The sequence below is a fragment of the Mus caroli genome, chromosome 2 (genome assembly GCF_900094665.2).
Source record: "Mus caroli chromosome 2, CAROLI_EIJ_v1.1, whole genome shotgun sequence".
Classification (NCBI taxonomy): Eukaryota; Metazoa; Chordata; class Mammalia; order Rodentia; family Muridae; genus Mus; species Mus caroli.
Genome location: NC_034571.1, coordinates 47,420,573 through 47,438,235, shown reverse-complemented (window position 1 = coordinate 47,438,235; position 17,663 = coordinate 47,420,573). Strand labels below are relative to the sequence as shown.

The 17,663-nt window shown below is 37.7% G+C and overlaps 1 protein-coding gene across 6 annotated transcripts in view; it reads right to left on the bottom strand.

The window, feature by feature from the left end:
• Nucleotides 1-1,031: 1,031 nt before the first annotated feature.
• Rif1 (replication timing regulatory factor 1) overlaps nt 1,032-17,663 on the bottom strand; it is a 48,598-nt gene continuing 31,966 nt past the window's right edge. For 4 of the 6 annotated variants that reach the window (XM_021150360.2, XM_021150370.2, XM_021150381.2 and 1 more), the window contains 13 exons: nt 16,456-16,658; nt 15,093-15,192; nt 14,329-14,448; nt 13,496-13,647; nt 12,798-12,881; nt 12,671-12,722; nt 9,110-12,157; nt 5,589-5,735; nt 5,238-5,315; nt 5,037-5,152; nt 3,659-3,812; nt 2,760-2,868; nt 1,032-2,147 (listed from right to left, as the gene is read on the bottom strand). In XM_021150360.2, the coding sequence (XP_021006019.1) occupies nt 1,936-2,147; nt 2,760-2,868; nt 3,659-3,812; nt 5,037-5,152; nt 5,238-5,315; nt 5,589-5,735; nt 9,110-12,157; nt 12,671-12,722; nt 12,798-12,881; nt 13,496-13,647; nt 14,329-14,448; nt 15,093-15,192; nt 16,456-16,658 (4,575 nt within the window). In that variant the 3' untranslated portion in view covers nt 1,032-1,935. Of the gene's footprint in view, nt 2,148-2,759; nt 2,869-3,658; nt 3,813-5,036; nt 5,153-5,237; nt 5,316-5,448; nt 5,481-5,588; nt 5,736-9,109; nt 12,158-12,670; nt 12,723-12,797; nt 12,882-13,495; nt 13,648-14,328; nt 14,449-15,092; nt 15,193-16,455; nt 16,659-17,663 lie in introns of those variants that run through there. The other 2 variants (XM_021150374.2, XM_029473529.1) reach the window with 2 other exon arrangements.

The following is a 17,663-nucleotide window of genomic DNA, read 5'->3' as shown; positions in this document are numbered from 1 at the left end:
CAGATATATGCTGTTATTAAATTCAGGAATTTAAGCAAATCATTTATTTGCCACCCTTCCTGCTGAACTTTGAGCTCCCTAAGAACTTTGCTGTGCCTACAAGTGAGTAAACCAGAGTTAAAAGAATGCAGTTTGTGCAATGAGCCATCCATCCACCTGCATCCTCCTTGCTAATCACTCCCATTCACTATATTCTGAGGTGTTCACACACACCTCAGTACTTACATACAGTGACCTGACAATGCAAACCACCATTATCAATTGTTTTAAACACTAGTCTTTTTCTTGTTTGTTACTGACTCCTAGGTCCTTGGTGCAACAATCCCAGATTCTTTATGGCCTTCTTTGTAGGTGAATACACTTATTTCCAAAATATCTGTATTGATTTATGCTTATGCAAAGTGACACCAACTTTATTTACGAAGGGCAGGGGTGGCGGATCTCTGCAGGAAAAAGGGAGACCTTAAACTAAAAAATGACACCGGCTTTAAATGGCAGTGTCTTTCTAAGCAGAGGTTAAGTTTGAAACTAAGCTCACTCACTAATTTTACTCAGAAAACAAGCAAAATATACCCTTGGGTAGACATAAAACACAGCTCGGCATAGTGGCAAACACAGGCAACTCCAGAGCTCTGACAGCAGAGGCAGGAGGATCACGGAAGTAAAGCTAACCTGGGCTACGTACAAAGACTATCTCAAGAACAAAAAACAAGACAAACAAAACCCATGAAACAAATATATAAAGGCAGGCACTAACTACTTGGTGAAATTTACAAATGGTTTAATTATATATCCTAATTTTTTAACTCAACAAATACATACATATAAAAAATGGCAGTTTCCAATTTCTTCCAAGTTTAGTCTTCAATATATGTGAAAAACCAGTTATCTCTACAGTTTATAGTACAACTTGCAATGAAAATATCCAGGGTAACTCTCCATTAAGAAGAAATATGAGGGAGGCACATTTTCTAGTGGCTGGGATCCTCTTCCAAACCATAAGAAAAAAGGTAGTGGCATGTAACATTTTATGGTTCCAATAATTTTAATTATTCTGGACATTTGAGAAAATAAACTCATGTTTTAACTAAGTACAAAACTATCTGTTGCTTTATTTGTAGATAAAGACTCCTACAAATATCCACAGTAGGTCCAATGAAATACTCCTACTATCCACATGGATATTTTCATATTAAATATACACAAATGTTTCTATTACACAAAACAATCGTATTCACAAAAAGCTGCAGAAAAACCCATGCGATTAATGAAGGCTGAACTTTATAAATTAAAAAACATTGTCTTCTATACATAATATACAGAGTCATGCATTTAAGGGTGAACACTATACCTCATAAGAACACATTTTCACAAAGGCTGCTGCACAAGTATTTGTCAATGCAAAATGAACAGAATCTTAGTGAATTAAGCATTATTATTTTAATGCACAAGTTGAAACTTGGTATTTCAAAGATTTTCTACGGCTGTAATCTTCAGGAAATGCTCTCATTCTTTTGCATCTCAGTACAGGTGTTCCACCAGGCACAACAAATATAAATATTTTGAAAGAGTATAAACATCTCTGTCAACTCCATAAAGTGTAAATAAAACTTTTCTTCTATCTTAATTAAAATCTTTTACATGAGCTATACCAAAATATGCATGAATTAAAGCATGAAAAAAAAGGTATGTATATCTCTTTTGCTTTCAAGTTTCAGTAACATTTAAACTTGTTAAAAAACTATGTGTACTGGCCAAGAAAATACAGTAGGGAAGATCTAATGAACTTATAAAAATGACCTAGTAATTCATTACCTTTCAGGATTTGATTATTTTATCAACTTTACAAAGTGTCCTCTTTAAATGGTGTGAATATTTCTAAAAGCCAAAAAATAAAATCTGATGATGAAAAAACTTTACATTTCTCTTAAAATACTAAGAATTTTCATGGGCTGGTGATCTCCAACGCGACTGTAGATTTCTTATTATAGAGTTTGCCATGGTACCAAGTTTTTCATGCATTTCAAATAGCTGGCTTCCAGAGTAACTGTAGAGATCTTCTGAGTCCAGTTGAAGAGCAAGAGCACTAATTTGTGCCACAAGATTTTTAGACAATGGGGTATCTAGGGTCACAGGATCAATCAAATCTATAAGAGGAAAAAAAATCCACACACACACATATATATATATATATTTTTTTTTTATATTAAATCCATACCAGTTATAAAAACTGATCTGTATCTCCAATCATACTGAGAGGAAATAAGCTATGAGAAACATGATCAAGAAAACACAATGCGAGTAAAATCTATCATAGCTTGTTACTCTGCATAAAATAACTGAACAAAATGTTACCATACTTATCTATACCTTGATGGGCTAAACACTGACACAGAGAAAACCAGTTAGACACACTTAAAATTAAATAGGTATTCCCCTCATGTACTTGGAGGAGGGGAGGGAAGCAGGGGAATATGATGAATTAATAGTTGTGGTCAAATTAAAATTAAAGCATTGGCCTGGAGAAATATCTCAGTACTTAAAAGTCTATCCTTCCAAAGGACCAGGATTCATTTCCAAGCAGTCACATGGCAAATCACAACTGTTCTAATATTAGTTCCAGAGGAACCAACGTACACAAATACATACAAAGTGTATATACTAAAAATAACCTTTTTAAAAGATGTAAAACCATTAACAAAGTTATGTTTACCAAGAACACTTATTCCATATGAAACTAACGTGCTTGTCTAGCATACCTGAGGCGAACCTTTCTTCATCAGTGGAGACGGTCCTGCTCTCCACTCCATTTACTGCCTTCTCAGAAATATCAAAAATTGGAATTTCTTCAAGTCCACGAGATTTCATCTTGATTATGCATTTAAAACAGTAGCAAACAGAACAAAACATATTTTAAACAGGAATGACATGAAACATGAAATGCCCCCATAATCCATAATCAATTCAGTTAATGATGCTAAAAAATATTTACTAAAACTGGACATATATAGTATCATGGCAGGTGTGGTGGAGCAATTTTGCGATCCCAGCATTCTGGAAACAATCTTGCTGGATTTTGTTTGTTTGTTTGTTTTTGAGTTTAAGTACAGCCCAGTCTCTAGGGAGTTCTAGGCCAGCCAGAGCTATACAGTGTGACTTCTGCCCCAAGTGTTTCCTAAGAGTTAGAAATTTATTATTTTATATAATATAATTTCTTAGAAAACATAGTATCAAAGGCTAGTAAAATTCTCCAAGTTCAGGAATGTGGAAAAGGTAGAAATCAGTGGCTTTTGTTTTCAAAGATACAGATACCTCACTGGTAGAGCCCTGCTCACTATGCATTATGTCCTAATCAAGAGCCAACAGCACAACAAAACTACTATAAGGTATCCCAGGTTTCATAGACTACTGTTCAAAGAAATTGCTCAAAGTTTTCATAACTCAACAATCCTATACAAAATGGCACAAATGAAATAAAAATATGGCCATATAAAAATCTAAAAGATTTCTTATGAAAACCAAAGGAGAAAAGCAACCCCTAAGCCCTGTTAGCAAAAAAAAAATTTTAAATATCAAAAATACAAAAATCAAGTAATTTCAAGAGTAGAGTACACACATGGTACACAGACATACATGCAGGCAAATGACCAATTTTTACCTGTTGCTCATGGTATACTCTGAGGGCCTTTTTTACATTAAACACCTTTGGAGAACGGATAGGCAGAGTTTTTATTTCAGATGCCGTAAGCGTACTCAAATCGCCAATGGTTTTTATATTCTTGGCTCTGATGAGTTGCCCAAGACCTCTTGCCCTTTTGAAAAAAAGGAAAAACATAATTATGCTTTTACAGATAAAATATCTATCTGTGAGCACGTCTCCACTTAAACTCAGAGTTTATATAGAGTCCACCTAACCCATATAGTGTGATAAGCAAATATCTAGTGAAATACAATTCTCCTCTAGCTTGTAACACTTTAATAACAGCAATGATATGCTCTGCTGTGCTTATACAAAGATATAAGCACAGCCCAGCACAGCAGGAATGTGACATGTTTTCACACCAGCTTTCTTTTCTATCTGTGGATCAGGTCCTTCAATAGCTGTATGCACTTTTAGGTTTTTTAACCTATCCTATCCTAGACCCTTTTTAATGTGACTTCCTTCTAATTTCTATATGCATGTCTGACAGAGTTCTCTGGAGAATAAGGAGTTTCTTACTGAGGAATTATGTTCTGATTGATCAGTCTAGTAATTAAAGAAATTATCTGTTTCCCAAACATGTAACAATTTCCTTAACATTTAGTCGTCGAGCCAGGCGTGGTGGCGCACACCTTTAATCCCAGCACCTGGGAGGCAGAGGCAGGTGGATTTCTGAGTTCGAAGCCAGCCTGGTCTACAGAGTGAGTTCACAGTTTGGAGAAACTCTGTCTCCAAAAAAAAAAAAGTGTGAGAGGAATAAATACCAACTAATTCAACACTGAGAAGTTTGACCATTAAGTCATCCCCCCTAAGCCATGCCTGGCAATTCAATCTTATAATCCCAGTGTATATGGAGGGAGGAAAGGATCCAAAATCAAGAACTCTTTGGAACACAGAACTTATGTTCTATATGAACATGGTTCATACAGGTGAACCTCGTTAAAATCTTCACATTGTAAGTCTTAGAAATTGAAATCAACAATCCAGTGTAACCCTGACCTCAAACTGGACATCTGTCAGAGGATGCCCTTGAGCTGGCCCTAATGCTCCTGGCAAAAGCACTTCTGGCTTATGCAGTACTGAGGGTGAAATTTATACCCTCGTCAATTCTAAACAAGCAGTCTACCAACTGAGCTTCAATCCTAGTCCCTGATTACTCCATCATTACTATAGAAAATTACAACTACATCTCAGGCAGGCCATGGCCTGGTGATCCTCCTACCTCAGTTTCCTCAGTAGCTAAACACCCCTCCTCAAACTGTGAAATTTTAGCAATACTATGCCTCAAAATAAAGGTGAAAAACAAACAGACACCCCAAACGCCTACTCCTCTTACCACATATTTGATGTAATCTGAGGTAAAATGATGTCAACTGATGCTGCACAGTTCACCAAAGCTGGGTAAACACTATCTGTTGGGGATAGCACGGATTCTTGGGCCATTTCTGTAATCTTAAAATTTCAAGAGCCATTAAGTAGAGGTTACAAGATTGAACATGAAAGTATAAAATTACATAAAAACTAAAGCACTTCTTACTAAACACTTCTTTGGGCTCTTAAATTTAGAGCTCTGTGATCCTGGGGACAGAAGTCCTTTGGCTGAAGTGGTATTATGCTAGACAGAAGTAGAGAAAAACAACACTCAGAACCCCAGACAACTATAATGTTACAAGTTAAACTGTACAAGTAAAATCATCCTTGTAAAATTTTAGGAAATGAAAATGGAATAGGATAAAATATTGATTTACCTGTGATATTTAGCTGATTGACTGGCCTTAGCCTTCTCCATGAAAAAGCAAAATATATCCAAAGCAAAGAAGACTGTTTCTTGATCTTCAAATACAAGTTTAAATAAAGACATATGCATATTTTGAAGACCATAGCTTACCTTAGAGTGTGAAGTAGGTGAAGTTTTAACACTTTTTATTATGGGAGAGCTATTTGAAGAATGAGATCTAACAACAGAGCAGCGCCTATCAATGTCATCTGCCAATCCTGCTTGGTATATTGGATCTGCAAACGAGACTCGTCTAACCTGAAAGTACAAGATAAGTTTTCATTAAGAAGACAACACCTGTCATTAATTGGCACTTTTACAATTGACTAGTGATTAAAAAGATATTATATTCTTACTTTAGACCCTTACAAACATCTATGTAAATCCATGAGTTAAATGTAAAACAATTTGGATTATATCCCCTGCCAAAAGATGACAACACCTTGAGTTCGTGCAAAAGCAAGTATTTCCAAGCTTATTTTACTAGAACCCTCCTGCACAATTGTTCCATCTTTCAGATATTGCCTAATACTGCAGCTCATTCTAATTGTTTAGTTCTAATTATTAAGTACTACAGTACTTCTTCAGTGATCAAAACTTGAATCTAACTCTTTAAATTAGCAATGTACAATGAATACAAAGGATGTGATGGTGTACACCTTCAATCCTAGTACTCAAGAGGCAGTCTGAGATCAGCCTGGTCTGCACGGTATAGATTTCCACGTTCCAGATCAGTCAGAGCTACACAGAAAGACCCTGTCCAAAAAACAAAATACAGGAATGGCAGAGTATACCTAGGATCCCAGCACAGGAGACTAAGGTAGAAAAATCACCAAATTGAGGCCAGTCTGGAACTACATAGTGAAACCTCAGCCTCAAAGAACAAAACAAAGGCTCAAGAGACAGCCTGGGTGTTAAAAGCACCAGTTGCATAATGACAGCCAGAGTTCAAATCCTAGCACCAACATTAACAAGCCAGTTCTACCTAAGTCTGTAACTCCAGCTCCACGGGATTTGACACATTTCTTCAGGCCTCACCAAGAGCACTGCCTTTTGCATATACAAACATACAGACCAAAAAAATTAAATTTCTTTTTAAAATCCTGTATAATTTGATTTAGTTAACCAATAAACTATATTATACATACTATGGATGGTAGTAACTGGCTTCTGGTCTATCTTATTAATCATCGATGTAAACTTGTGAATGCATGCATGTGCAAGTCAGAGGACAACTTTGAACGGGGTGATTGCTCGGGTGTTGTACAACTAATTTTGTGAGATGATTCTCAATGGCCTGAAATTCCCTAAGTAGACTAGGCTTACTAAGCAGAAGACCCCAGAATATGGCTATCTGTCTCCCCAAGACAGATATTATTAGGACATGCCACCCAGCCCAGGATTCTTACTTTAAATGTGGGTTCTAGAAATTGAACTCAGGTCCTCATGGTTGCTTTTCAAACATGAGATCACCCAAGCTGTCTCCTGTGCCCCTGAAGGCAATACAAATATCATGGCCACAGGGCAACAATTTTTATCTATTTTAACCTCACTATGGCTGATTTGGCTTCTTCTAAAGGAATACAATATGTTCACATTGATCTATTCGCTAAAATATATAGCGGAGACCTCATATAATTATTAATATCATTCCATATCTTCTAGGATTGATTCTTAAGAGTGGGCAACCTGTAAGTATCTACCACAGAAATTAAATCTTCCCAAGTATAGCCAGGACTACATAGCAGGACCCTGTCTTCAACGAGAGACAGAAACAGACACTAAATCTAAGTTCCTATCAAACAGTAGTACAATAGTTATTCTAGTTAAGTTGTACAAGCCTTCTGAAGAATTCAGAATTCTGTCATCTAGTTACTGCCTTACTACCCTTTGCAGTCCACAATGAACTTGTTTTGTTTTTTTTTTTAAAAAAAAAAAAAAAAAGCATATAGCTACCAATGTGTGAACACCAGGCCAGCTAGAACTGCATAGTGAGGGCCCTTTTTCATAAAAACAAAAACAAACCAAAAATCAAGAGCTGTTACATCTTCCTAAACAATTTCATCTCCAAAGTCTCAGAAGCCTTTTTGTTTTTGTTTTGTTTTGTTTTGTTTTCAAGACAGGGTTTCTCTGTGTAGTCCTGGCTGTCCTGGAACTCACTCTGTAGACCAGGCTGGCCTTGAACTCAGAAATCCGCCTGCCTCTGCCTCCCGAGTGCTGGGATTAAAGGCATGCGCCACCACGCCCGGCTCAGAAGCCTTTTTAATGTTATTTTTTCCAGATTATAAAACTAAAGGAGTTCAGAGTTCATACTGCAGCTGGGCAGTTATGTGCATGCTCTCCTGGAGATGGAGGAAGAGGCAGGCTAATGAGTTCCAGGCCAGCCTAGTCTACAGACAAGTTACTCAACAGCCAGGACACAGAGAAACCTTGTCTCAAAGAAACCAAAAACAGAAAAAAGAGCACACACTGCACTTCAAAGGTCCTAGCACCCACATTAAGCAGCTTAAAATTGCCCAGCACTTGATGTCTCTATAGGCACCTGCACTACTATACTGTGCACATATCCTAACACATTCATACAAATAACTAAATGTAGTAAAAATTAGTCGAAAAATATATACTTGTTAGCCAATGCTGATGAAACACACTATAACCCTAGCTGAGGCGTGAGTGACAGTTCAAGGTCAGCATGGAAAACAAGAGGTTCACACACACACACACACACACACCAAAAAAGATTTAAAAACATACGTGCTTGTAAGGGCAAAGATCAAAGCACTATCTTTATATATACCATACACATATGTTCAAACAAATATTCTATAGTATCAGATATCAATTTCAAGATGAAGTTGAAAAGATCAACATGACATCATTTTAGGACATGCTTTACGTCAAGCAGAGGTTACATTTTTCTCATTCATTTAACCTATATAAGCAATTGTCTAGATAATCCCTTTTCCTGAAACTTTTCATGTGTATAGTTAAGTGCAGGAAAAACAGACATTAAGGAAATAGTAAATGAACACCTGGGAATCTCTCAGTGACCGAGTACGTGCCATGTCCCAAACATACTCAACACTGTGTACTGGATTCCCCCAACCTTGAAAAGGAACAAAAACTGGATAGGGGAGAATCAATTTGGTGGCAGTCACCTAAGTCTCAAAAACCTAAGTCCTGGGCAATGTGGTACAGTAATAGAGCATATATAAACAGGATCATGGATTTAATCTCCACAATGGAAAAAGGAGGATAAGGATTACAGGAAAGAAAAAATGGGGTAGTTACAAAATATTTTAATTGTCTTAGAATATTTCATATTAGTAAGTCCAAACACATATTAAGTGCTGACCCTTTTGATCAACAATAATCAGTGCTGCCTGGCTTCTTAAATCTGGCTCCATGAGCTGGATTATAGAAAAGGAAGATCCTAAATGAGAGCTTCCCATTATGTCCCACGTGTACACCTACATCAAGTTCTTGAGTGTGAGGTGCAAGACCACCTGAGACCCTTCCTGACCTTCCCATGGGGAGTGGCCATGATGCTAATACCCTGTCCTTTACTAGGTTTCACATAGTGACCACATATTCCAAGCAAACATTAGATTCATTAGTGTCATTCCTCCTACCTTGTTAACTGGTGAGATCTCATCTTCTTGGGATCGTTTTAGTCCTCTCTTTAAAATGCTTGTGGATGGAGAAGCCAAAGGTGACCAGACACAGCGTGCCTGCATACCACTAGGACTTTCACTTACTGATCCAAAAGGATCCAGCTCTAACTTTTCAGGAGATGTAGTATTGCTTTCTGCTCCAAGTTCAGAAGCCACTTGAAGTAACAGACACTGTGGTAATTTCTCCACTTTCTCTGAAGTAAAGCAAACTTCCTGCAGAGTATCATTTTCCACTGTAGCTTCATTGCCACTTAATTTTGCTTCATCTAACTTAAGTTCAATGGATGTCTCAGTTTTGCAGTTAACAGTTCTTTCTCCAGAACTCATTTCAATGTCACTAACAAAGCTCTGGGTGTTGACGTCTACTCTTCCAATCAGTGCTTCTTCAGATTTAGAGGCACTGGCAAATATGTCCGTCTCCTTTACCCTGGCACTGTCAATTTCAGTGCTCATCTGGGCTTTGTGACTTCCCATTTCTTTGTTCATTTCCTCACATGAGCCTGAGTCAGATTCATTGCTATCCCCCTCTATTTCCCCACTTGCTGGATGCTCAGTCTCAACATCCTTGCTTACAGGTATGGGAGTATCAGAAAGATCCATACTTGAATTAAAGTCCTCAGTGGCTACTCCTTCAACATTCACTTCAGTTGTGACTGCTTCACATTCATCTTTTTTATTATCTTCCTCTGTTGCCACATTTACAGAAACATCCATTTGGGTACTCTTTTCAGAGGCAGCAGCTACAAATGCATCGTTTCTTACATTTAATTCCATAGTTTCAACTCCCTCTGGACTGGACCCAGCTATTACTTCGCATGCCTTCCCTGCATCGCTGACGTCAACCTCTCTGTTCTCTGAAAGCTGTCTCTGTGGAATGTCTTTGCACTCACTTAAGCATGGGTCCTCAGCAGCACTGTCTTTTTCACTGCATGGGTCTGGATCGTAAGTCCTCTCTTTCATAGTTACTATTTCCGATGGAAGGGAAGGGTCTTCCAATTCAGCCTCAGACTTAACTGAGTCACCAGTAGTACAAGTCTCTTCTTTAAGACCCAAATGAAAATTCCCAAGGGGCTGTTCACCTTCCAACTTTGTTTCAGCATGGTCACTAGCTTCACGAGTTTCAGGTGCAGCCTCGGGTACTTGTAGATCTGTCTTTTTTTCCTCCACACTCTTTATAGCATAACTTTCTGTGTTCTTTAACCCAATAAATGACTTTTCCTGGGACTGTGATTTTTCGCCACAGCAGTCACAACTTTTAGATCTCCTGACTCTCCTACTTCTCTTGTGTTGGCATTCAACTGGGGTGAATTTTTCGGGAGACAGAGAGCTGTCTGATACCCTCACATTACTATCAGTATCTCGTTTATATAATCTCTTACTGGCATTCCTAGTCCTGAGGTTTGACTCTGGCACAGATAGACTTACAAATGAACTGTCTACACATTTGCTAATCTTATTTTTCTCCTCGCCTGTGGGTGGAGCTTGCAGTGAATCTGCAGAGCCAGCAGAATCCTGGAGGATGACCCTGTTATTTGTACTTTTTTCACAAACCTGAGCAGCTGCGTTTTTATCAACATCAGGAACTGCCTGACCATCGTGTGTCTGATTTGCAGTTTTCTTAACTTCCTCTTCAGCCATTTTTTCTTCTTGTTCCTCAATGTCAACACTGTCACTGCTTTTATTTTTCCATTTCCCTGATCGTTTCTTTCTAGAAACTTCTTCCTTTGCCTCAGAACTATCAGATTCTGAGTTTTCAACACCAGAAATCAAACCCTGAGAAGCTCTTCTTGTTTGATAACGTGTCCGCCCTCTTAAAGGTTTCTCAGACGACTTATCTATATTGTCCAGGGTACCACCACCTCCTTCAGAACTAACATTCTCAAGGTCTGGTTTTCTTCTATTTTGGTCAATTTCAGCATTAACACTGGGTTCCCCTGAAGTTCTCTCAGGAAAAGTATTTCCCTTTTCAGTTAAATTTTCCTGTATAGGTGACTCATCAGTTAGTTTTTGCATGGGCAATTTATCATCTTTGATACGCAACGGACTCTTGGAAATTATTTTTTCTTCTTCCTTTCGTCTTTCCTTTTTTTGCTGACCACTTTCTCTCTCTTGGCTGTCACTGCAAGACTCTCCTGCTTCTGAACGCCGCCTCAAAGACCGTCGGAGTGTTTTTGGATTTGGAGCTAGTGCAGTAGCCTGACTATCTTCATTTACTATTTGTTCTGTTGGTGCCACAACTGAGGCTGTACTTTCTTTAGATTCCATATTAATGCCTACATTTTTCTCTTCCGTTGTTAAGTCTTCCAATGAAGCACTTTCTACTGCTGGTTTAGGATCTCCATCTTTATGTTCTAGGGTAGCTTCAGAAGGGTGACCATCATTTTCTGACACATGTTCTGTTGGACTGAGCAAATCAGGAGAGTTATTTTCGGATGAGTGCTCTTCCTGTTCAGATGTCAGTGAAGGCTTAGACTTTTTAGTAACTGACTGATCAGCTTTACTCCATCTCCGCCTTGATTTCTTACCTGCATTCGCTAAATTTTCTGAATCAGATTTTGAGTTCGTCACTTCTCTTTTCCTTGCTTTTGGTGGTATGTCAGTGTTAGTTGTGTTATCCTGGTTATTTCTCACTGTAACAGTGGAAGACATGTTATCCAAGGGGGATGGACTAAAAGGTCTAGTTTCTGAGCTATCAAATTTCTCCAAAGTAATAAAGGTTTGTCTCCGACTTGTAGGCTGTGGAGGAGTTCCAGAAAAGGTGGCATTAGAAACTGAACTACTGCTGACCACCGAAGTTTCTGTACTAGATGAACTTTCAGCAGACATTATCTTTGATGAAATTAATGCTTCTTTTCTAGCATCAAAACCAGTGATCAATGTTTCTGGATTGGTTTCAGCAACAGAGCCACCACACTTTGGTAAAGCAGCATTCTCAGAATGTTCATCTATTCCAGAGTTCCCCGGGGCATCTGGAGGGATGAAAATAGTGTTCTCCGTCTGTTCTTCCTAAATAAAAGCACAGAGATTACATAAGTAACACCACTTACTTGGAAAATTTAAATATAATACTGTAATAATTAAAATTTTCTTGGGAAACTTAAGAATAAACTCTGGTACAGGTACTAACTTTCAAAGTACTGTGAATGTTCCAAAAGTACCAGTAAAGAACAGTTACCATACTTTAAACTGATGATGCAATTAAAGCCTCACTGAGGCCAAAACTGATGGAAGATGAGGGAGATCACGTTAGCTAAGAGGAACTTTAGCTCCATACCAGCAGCGCAAAGACATCCTGGGCTACCTCAGACACTGCTTTAAAGCTTCCAAGTGCAAAATCTTATTTACAATGTATTTAAAATGCATACTTCTGTACAATTCTGCTAGTGTATGGTAAAGAGTTAGGAGACACATTTAAACAATGAAATAAAATATCTGTATTTATAATTTACAACCTTATGATTCACACAATCTAATAGAAGAATGATTGTAAAGACCCTGAAGTTCAAACACCACTTATACCTTAATTATCTTGGCATCTTCTTTTGGTTTTTCAGTTAAAGTGAAGCTTTCCCTAAGATAAATAGACAAATTAGATTATTTTTTAATTATATAATTAGAAAATTAGTCATAAAAGATTTATACTTACATTGATTCTTCTTGACTAAACTGAGCAGAAAATAAAGTGTCCTGTGAAGCATCCAGATTATTATACAAGGCAGGAATATCACACCTAGGAAAAACATTTATAAAAATTCTAAAAACCTGATAATATACATTCCCACCATCAAAATTATTCTATCAAAGTAGATTTAGTGACTCATATAAATACATATAGATTTCCCTAAGAAACTACTTTCCTTTCCAATATTCATATAACTCACGAAAGGCAGTTTAAAAAAGACCTCAGTGGGAGAGAGGTGCCTAATCCTGCAGAGACTTGATGAATCAGGGTAGGGGGTATGCTGTGGGGGTTGAGGAAGGGGGGTGTGGGGGGCGGAGACTGCCTCTCAGAGGTGAAGGGGAGGGGAGGGAAGCGGGAGGGGGGAAGTATTTGGGATGTTTATAAGCAATTTGAAAAAATTAGAAAGTTTAGAAACACTAGGCATATTTCTAGGTAAGATTAAAATATTATAAAGCCCCACTATGTATATAGTCCACCATCTGCCTTTAAAATTTAATATACTCAGGCTAGGTGTAACAGCTCAGTGGTACAGCACTTGCCTAGCATAACCAATGTCCTAAGTAAGATCTCTTCACCAGGAACCAAAAACAAAAATGCATGCACACATGATACAGAACATTATCTACAGAGAGCTCAAGTTTAAAAAAAAAAAGGTCACAAACCGTTTTGTCTTGAGTACTTCTTTCTGGTGCTCAGTTAGAACCCTTGCTTTTGTCTCTTTCCCTTCTGGAGGTATGAAAACAAAGTCAGTAGACTTTTCCTCATCCAAAAGCTTACCACTCTTTATTTTTGGAGATGAAGATTCTAGTTTCAGCTGTGGATTATTAAAAAAATAAATGTATGAGTTTGCAAATTATTTTCTTATTCTTCTATGTTTCCTAACACTGGCATTATTTTTCAATAGTGATTAGAAGCATGAAATCAATACCTTTCTCATTTGAAGACAAGGTCTCTTTATGCAGTGCAGGTTGGACTAAACTTATGCTTCTCCTGTCTCACCCTACCAACTCTGTTCGCAAGCATGTAATTAAACCAATACAATATTCACAATAAAAAATTAAATGTCCTTTTCTTTCTCCTAACTCTAATATTCAGAAATAAACATTGAGCCTCTGAGGAGGCAAAGATTATGGAGTTAGAGATACATGTTTTACCTAGGTAGCACATCACCCAAAATGATTAAACTGTATGATAAAAGCTCTAACCAAAACATCTACATTGTTGTCATGCACTATATTGTGTTCTTCACAAATCCTTTCCTCTCTATTCAGCACGGCTGCCCAGAACAACTCTATCTAAGAACGACCATGAGACTGAGATCATACAGATTTGCAATTACTAACAAGAAATCAGTCTGGGCTTCTACATCTACAAGCTTCCATTGCCAACTTTAACTATTATCCCATCACAATAACAAAATTTATTTTGACTTTTATAGCTCTTTATTCCAAAGCTAACATTTAAAATTCTAGTAAATATACTTCTGAAAACATACCTTGGCCGACAGTTTCACTTTTTTTTTTTTATCCTTTGTATGTGCCAAAATGGAATCTCTTTTTCCACTTGATTTTCTTTCCATGCCACTTATCTTGACATTTAATTGTGAATTCTCTGTCTATTGAGATAAAAATGAACACATTAAATACCTATCTATTATTCTGTTTCTTCTGGTCAGGTTGTCAAAATCAGTCTGATGACTACACAATTTAAATGGTATAAATTTCTGACTATTCTAGTCTACTGAAAACAAAAAAAGACTGTGCTGATACATAATCTACTTGTGTGTGTAGTCAGCTTTTTAGCTTTTACTTTTGTGAACCGAAAACAATACTTACTACTAGACTCAAATACTCAACACAGACTTGAAATTTAAGAAAAAAACTGAAGCTTTCAACATTCCAGAATAAAGGTTAATAAACCATAGGTAGAAAGAACACAAATATATCTAGCACGTTTTTCTCTTATACCAGGGTGTACAATTATGACACACAGATTTATGCTGAACACACTAACAAGCTGAACTGTTTTCTCTGGTGAGAATTCTTTTAGACATAACAAAAATCTCCACTGTATTTTTTTTCCTTCTGAATCGAAATATAGGTACCCCTGTTCCTGAGCAGAAAGCTTGTTTTCTAAAAGACCCCATTTCCTGTGGGCTGAAGACAAGGTGGTGTCACTGAATTCTTTCCTGTTCAAGTTCTGATTACTGCTGCTCACTGACATCAAACTACTCAAAAAGTTAAAAAACAAAAAACTTACCGATTCTGAATACGGTTCACTGGACTCGTGCATCATTTCAACATTTTCCAAACCAGGCAGCAGAAGCAAAATTTTCTCTTTGGCTTGTCTTAATATCGGTCTTTTAAAAAAGTACATAGATATAGATAACTCTTAAGTGAAATGCACTAGCAATGTTGGCAATATTACTTTAATTATGAAAGTGGTTCTCATGAATCTCAGGCTGGCCTCAAACCTGTAATTTACACCTCTGACTTTGAACTTTACACATTATTACAACACTGGAGAAATTAGACAATATTCGGATCTTTCTCTGGACTTTTCACAGCATTCCCAAACTTCCTCAACTTTCAAACCAAGGCACTTCCAACCCTCTGGAAGATGAGAGAGATCACCACATGTTCAAGGCCAAGCTATACTACAGATGTGAAACTTTGTCTTAAGAACTCAAAACTTATTTAAAAAAAAAAAAAGAAAAAGAAAATTCATGAGGGGTTATTGATGGCTTAGTGGTTAAAAGTTGTACCTCCAAAGAAGTCAGGTGCACTCCCCAAGACACACATCGTGGCTAACAGCCATGCATAAACCCAGTTCCAGAGGATCCAATGCCCTCCCTGACCTCCACAAACAACAGGCAAGCACATGGTATAAAGATATATACTCATGTATATAAAGTAATTTTGTTTAAAAATAACACACACACATTTTAAAATATTAGAAATAAATTGACTTAGCAGTTACGAGCTCTTCCAAAAGAAATGGCAGCCACAGTCTAAGAGAGATCTAATACCTTCTCTTGCCTCCACAAAGACAAGGCACACAACACAGGTGGTGCACATATAGACATAAGACCCATTCATGCAAAATAATCTTTTTCTCAATTTGTTTTAAAGAAGTAAAACATGCTGGATGTTGTGACACATGCCATTGACCCCAGCTCTCAGGAGGCAGAGACAAGTAAATCTCTATGAGTTGAAGGCTAGTCCGAACTACATAAGGAGTTCCAGGACAGCTGGTCTTATGTAGAGACCTTGTCACAGGAAAAGAAGAGAGGGGAAGGGAGGGGAGGGGAGGACAGGACAGGACAGGACAGGAGAAAAAAAGAACACAAGACAGAAACAAAACCAAAAGTTAAATATTCCTACCCATGTCTGGCTTTATTAATAACCTTTGATTCTGTGCCCTTGTTTATTTTCAAGGATATTCTATGGCATATACTATTTCCCTAAAATCAGTAAGTCTAACAGCAATTAACCCAAGTTTAAAGGCTTCCACATACTCTAATGGTACAATTAAATTCTCTGTGCATTTTATTTGTACCCAAATTCAAGTTTACATGATCAAATAGAACAAGCAGTTGCAGGAAGTTGTGATGCTAACATACTTTAATTCCTCAGGATACACCAGAGCTGTCGCTTTAGCAAATGTGGCATTCCACAACAGAGCACTCTGTTTCCGAATCTGTTTATTCTTGTGAAGAAATGTTATGCATAGGAGTGGAGAAAGATGTTCAAGAAGTTCACTGTCATAGGCTCCAAGATAGCTGAACTGTAGACATGCAACAATTTCTCCTAATAGCTTTTCTAACTAGGAAAGAGTGGGAAAAACAACAGGTACTGTAAATAACAAATCTGTACACTATGTTACTATTTTCATTAAAATCTGAACCATCTTTACAGCACCATGGTCATCATAAATATGCACTCCTCTTTACATATGAACGAACTATCAGGCAAACTTACATTAAGTAGCAGTGCTGTAATTTGATTCACAGATCTTTCTTGTTAACAGGATAAACGATTTCTTATTAATTGCAACAGTAATTAATAATTATTTACACAATTTATTAATACAAATTATAGCCCACATAAAAAGGGGTGAGATCTGAGAAAACATGAATTTTAAAAAAACACAGCCACTGAAGAATGCATATATACCCCATTATTTTATAGCCATTAAAATGAAGCAGGCCAGGCAATGGTGGCACATGCCTTTAATCCCAGCACTTGGGAGGCAGAGGCAGGCAGATTTCTGAGTTCGAGGCCAGACTGGTCTACAGAGTGAGTTCCAGGAGAGTCAGGGCTACACATTGAAACCCTGTCTTGGGTGGGTGGGGGAGGAGGTTGGGGGTTGGGGAGGGTTCTGTGGATAACAACACTTGCAGCTTGCTTTCAGAAGGCCTTACTTAGTTCAATTCTCAGCACCTGCGCTGCCTGTGAATATAGCTCCATGAGATCTGAAACCTTCTTCTGACATCTAGAGGAGTATATTTATGTACAACTATACACATATGCAATTTGAAATAAAAGTTTTTTAAATGATGGCAAGCAAAAAAGGGCCTTTGCACTAAGGCTGACAGCATATCTGCTCCTGGGCCTACATGGCAGGAGAACCATCTCCTGCACGAGTCCTCTGACTCTGACGTCTGACACTATGACATGCAGGCATGCATATGCACACACAGGAAATACAAGTGTGAAACAGTAATAATATAACCACCATAAGAATCAATTATGTAGCCGGGCGTGGTGGCGCACGCCTTTAATCCCAGCACTCGGGAGGCACAGGCAGGCGGATTTCTGAGTTCGAGGC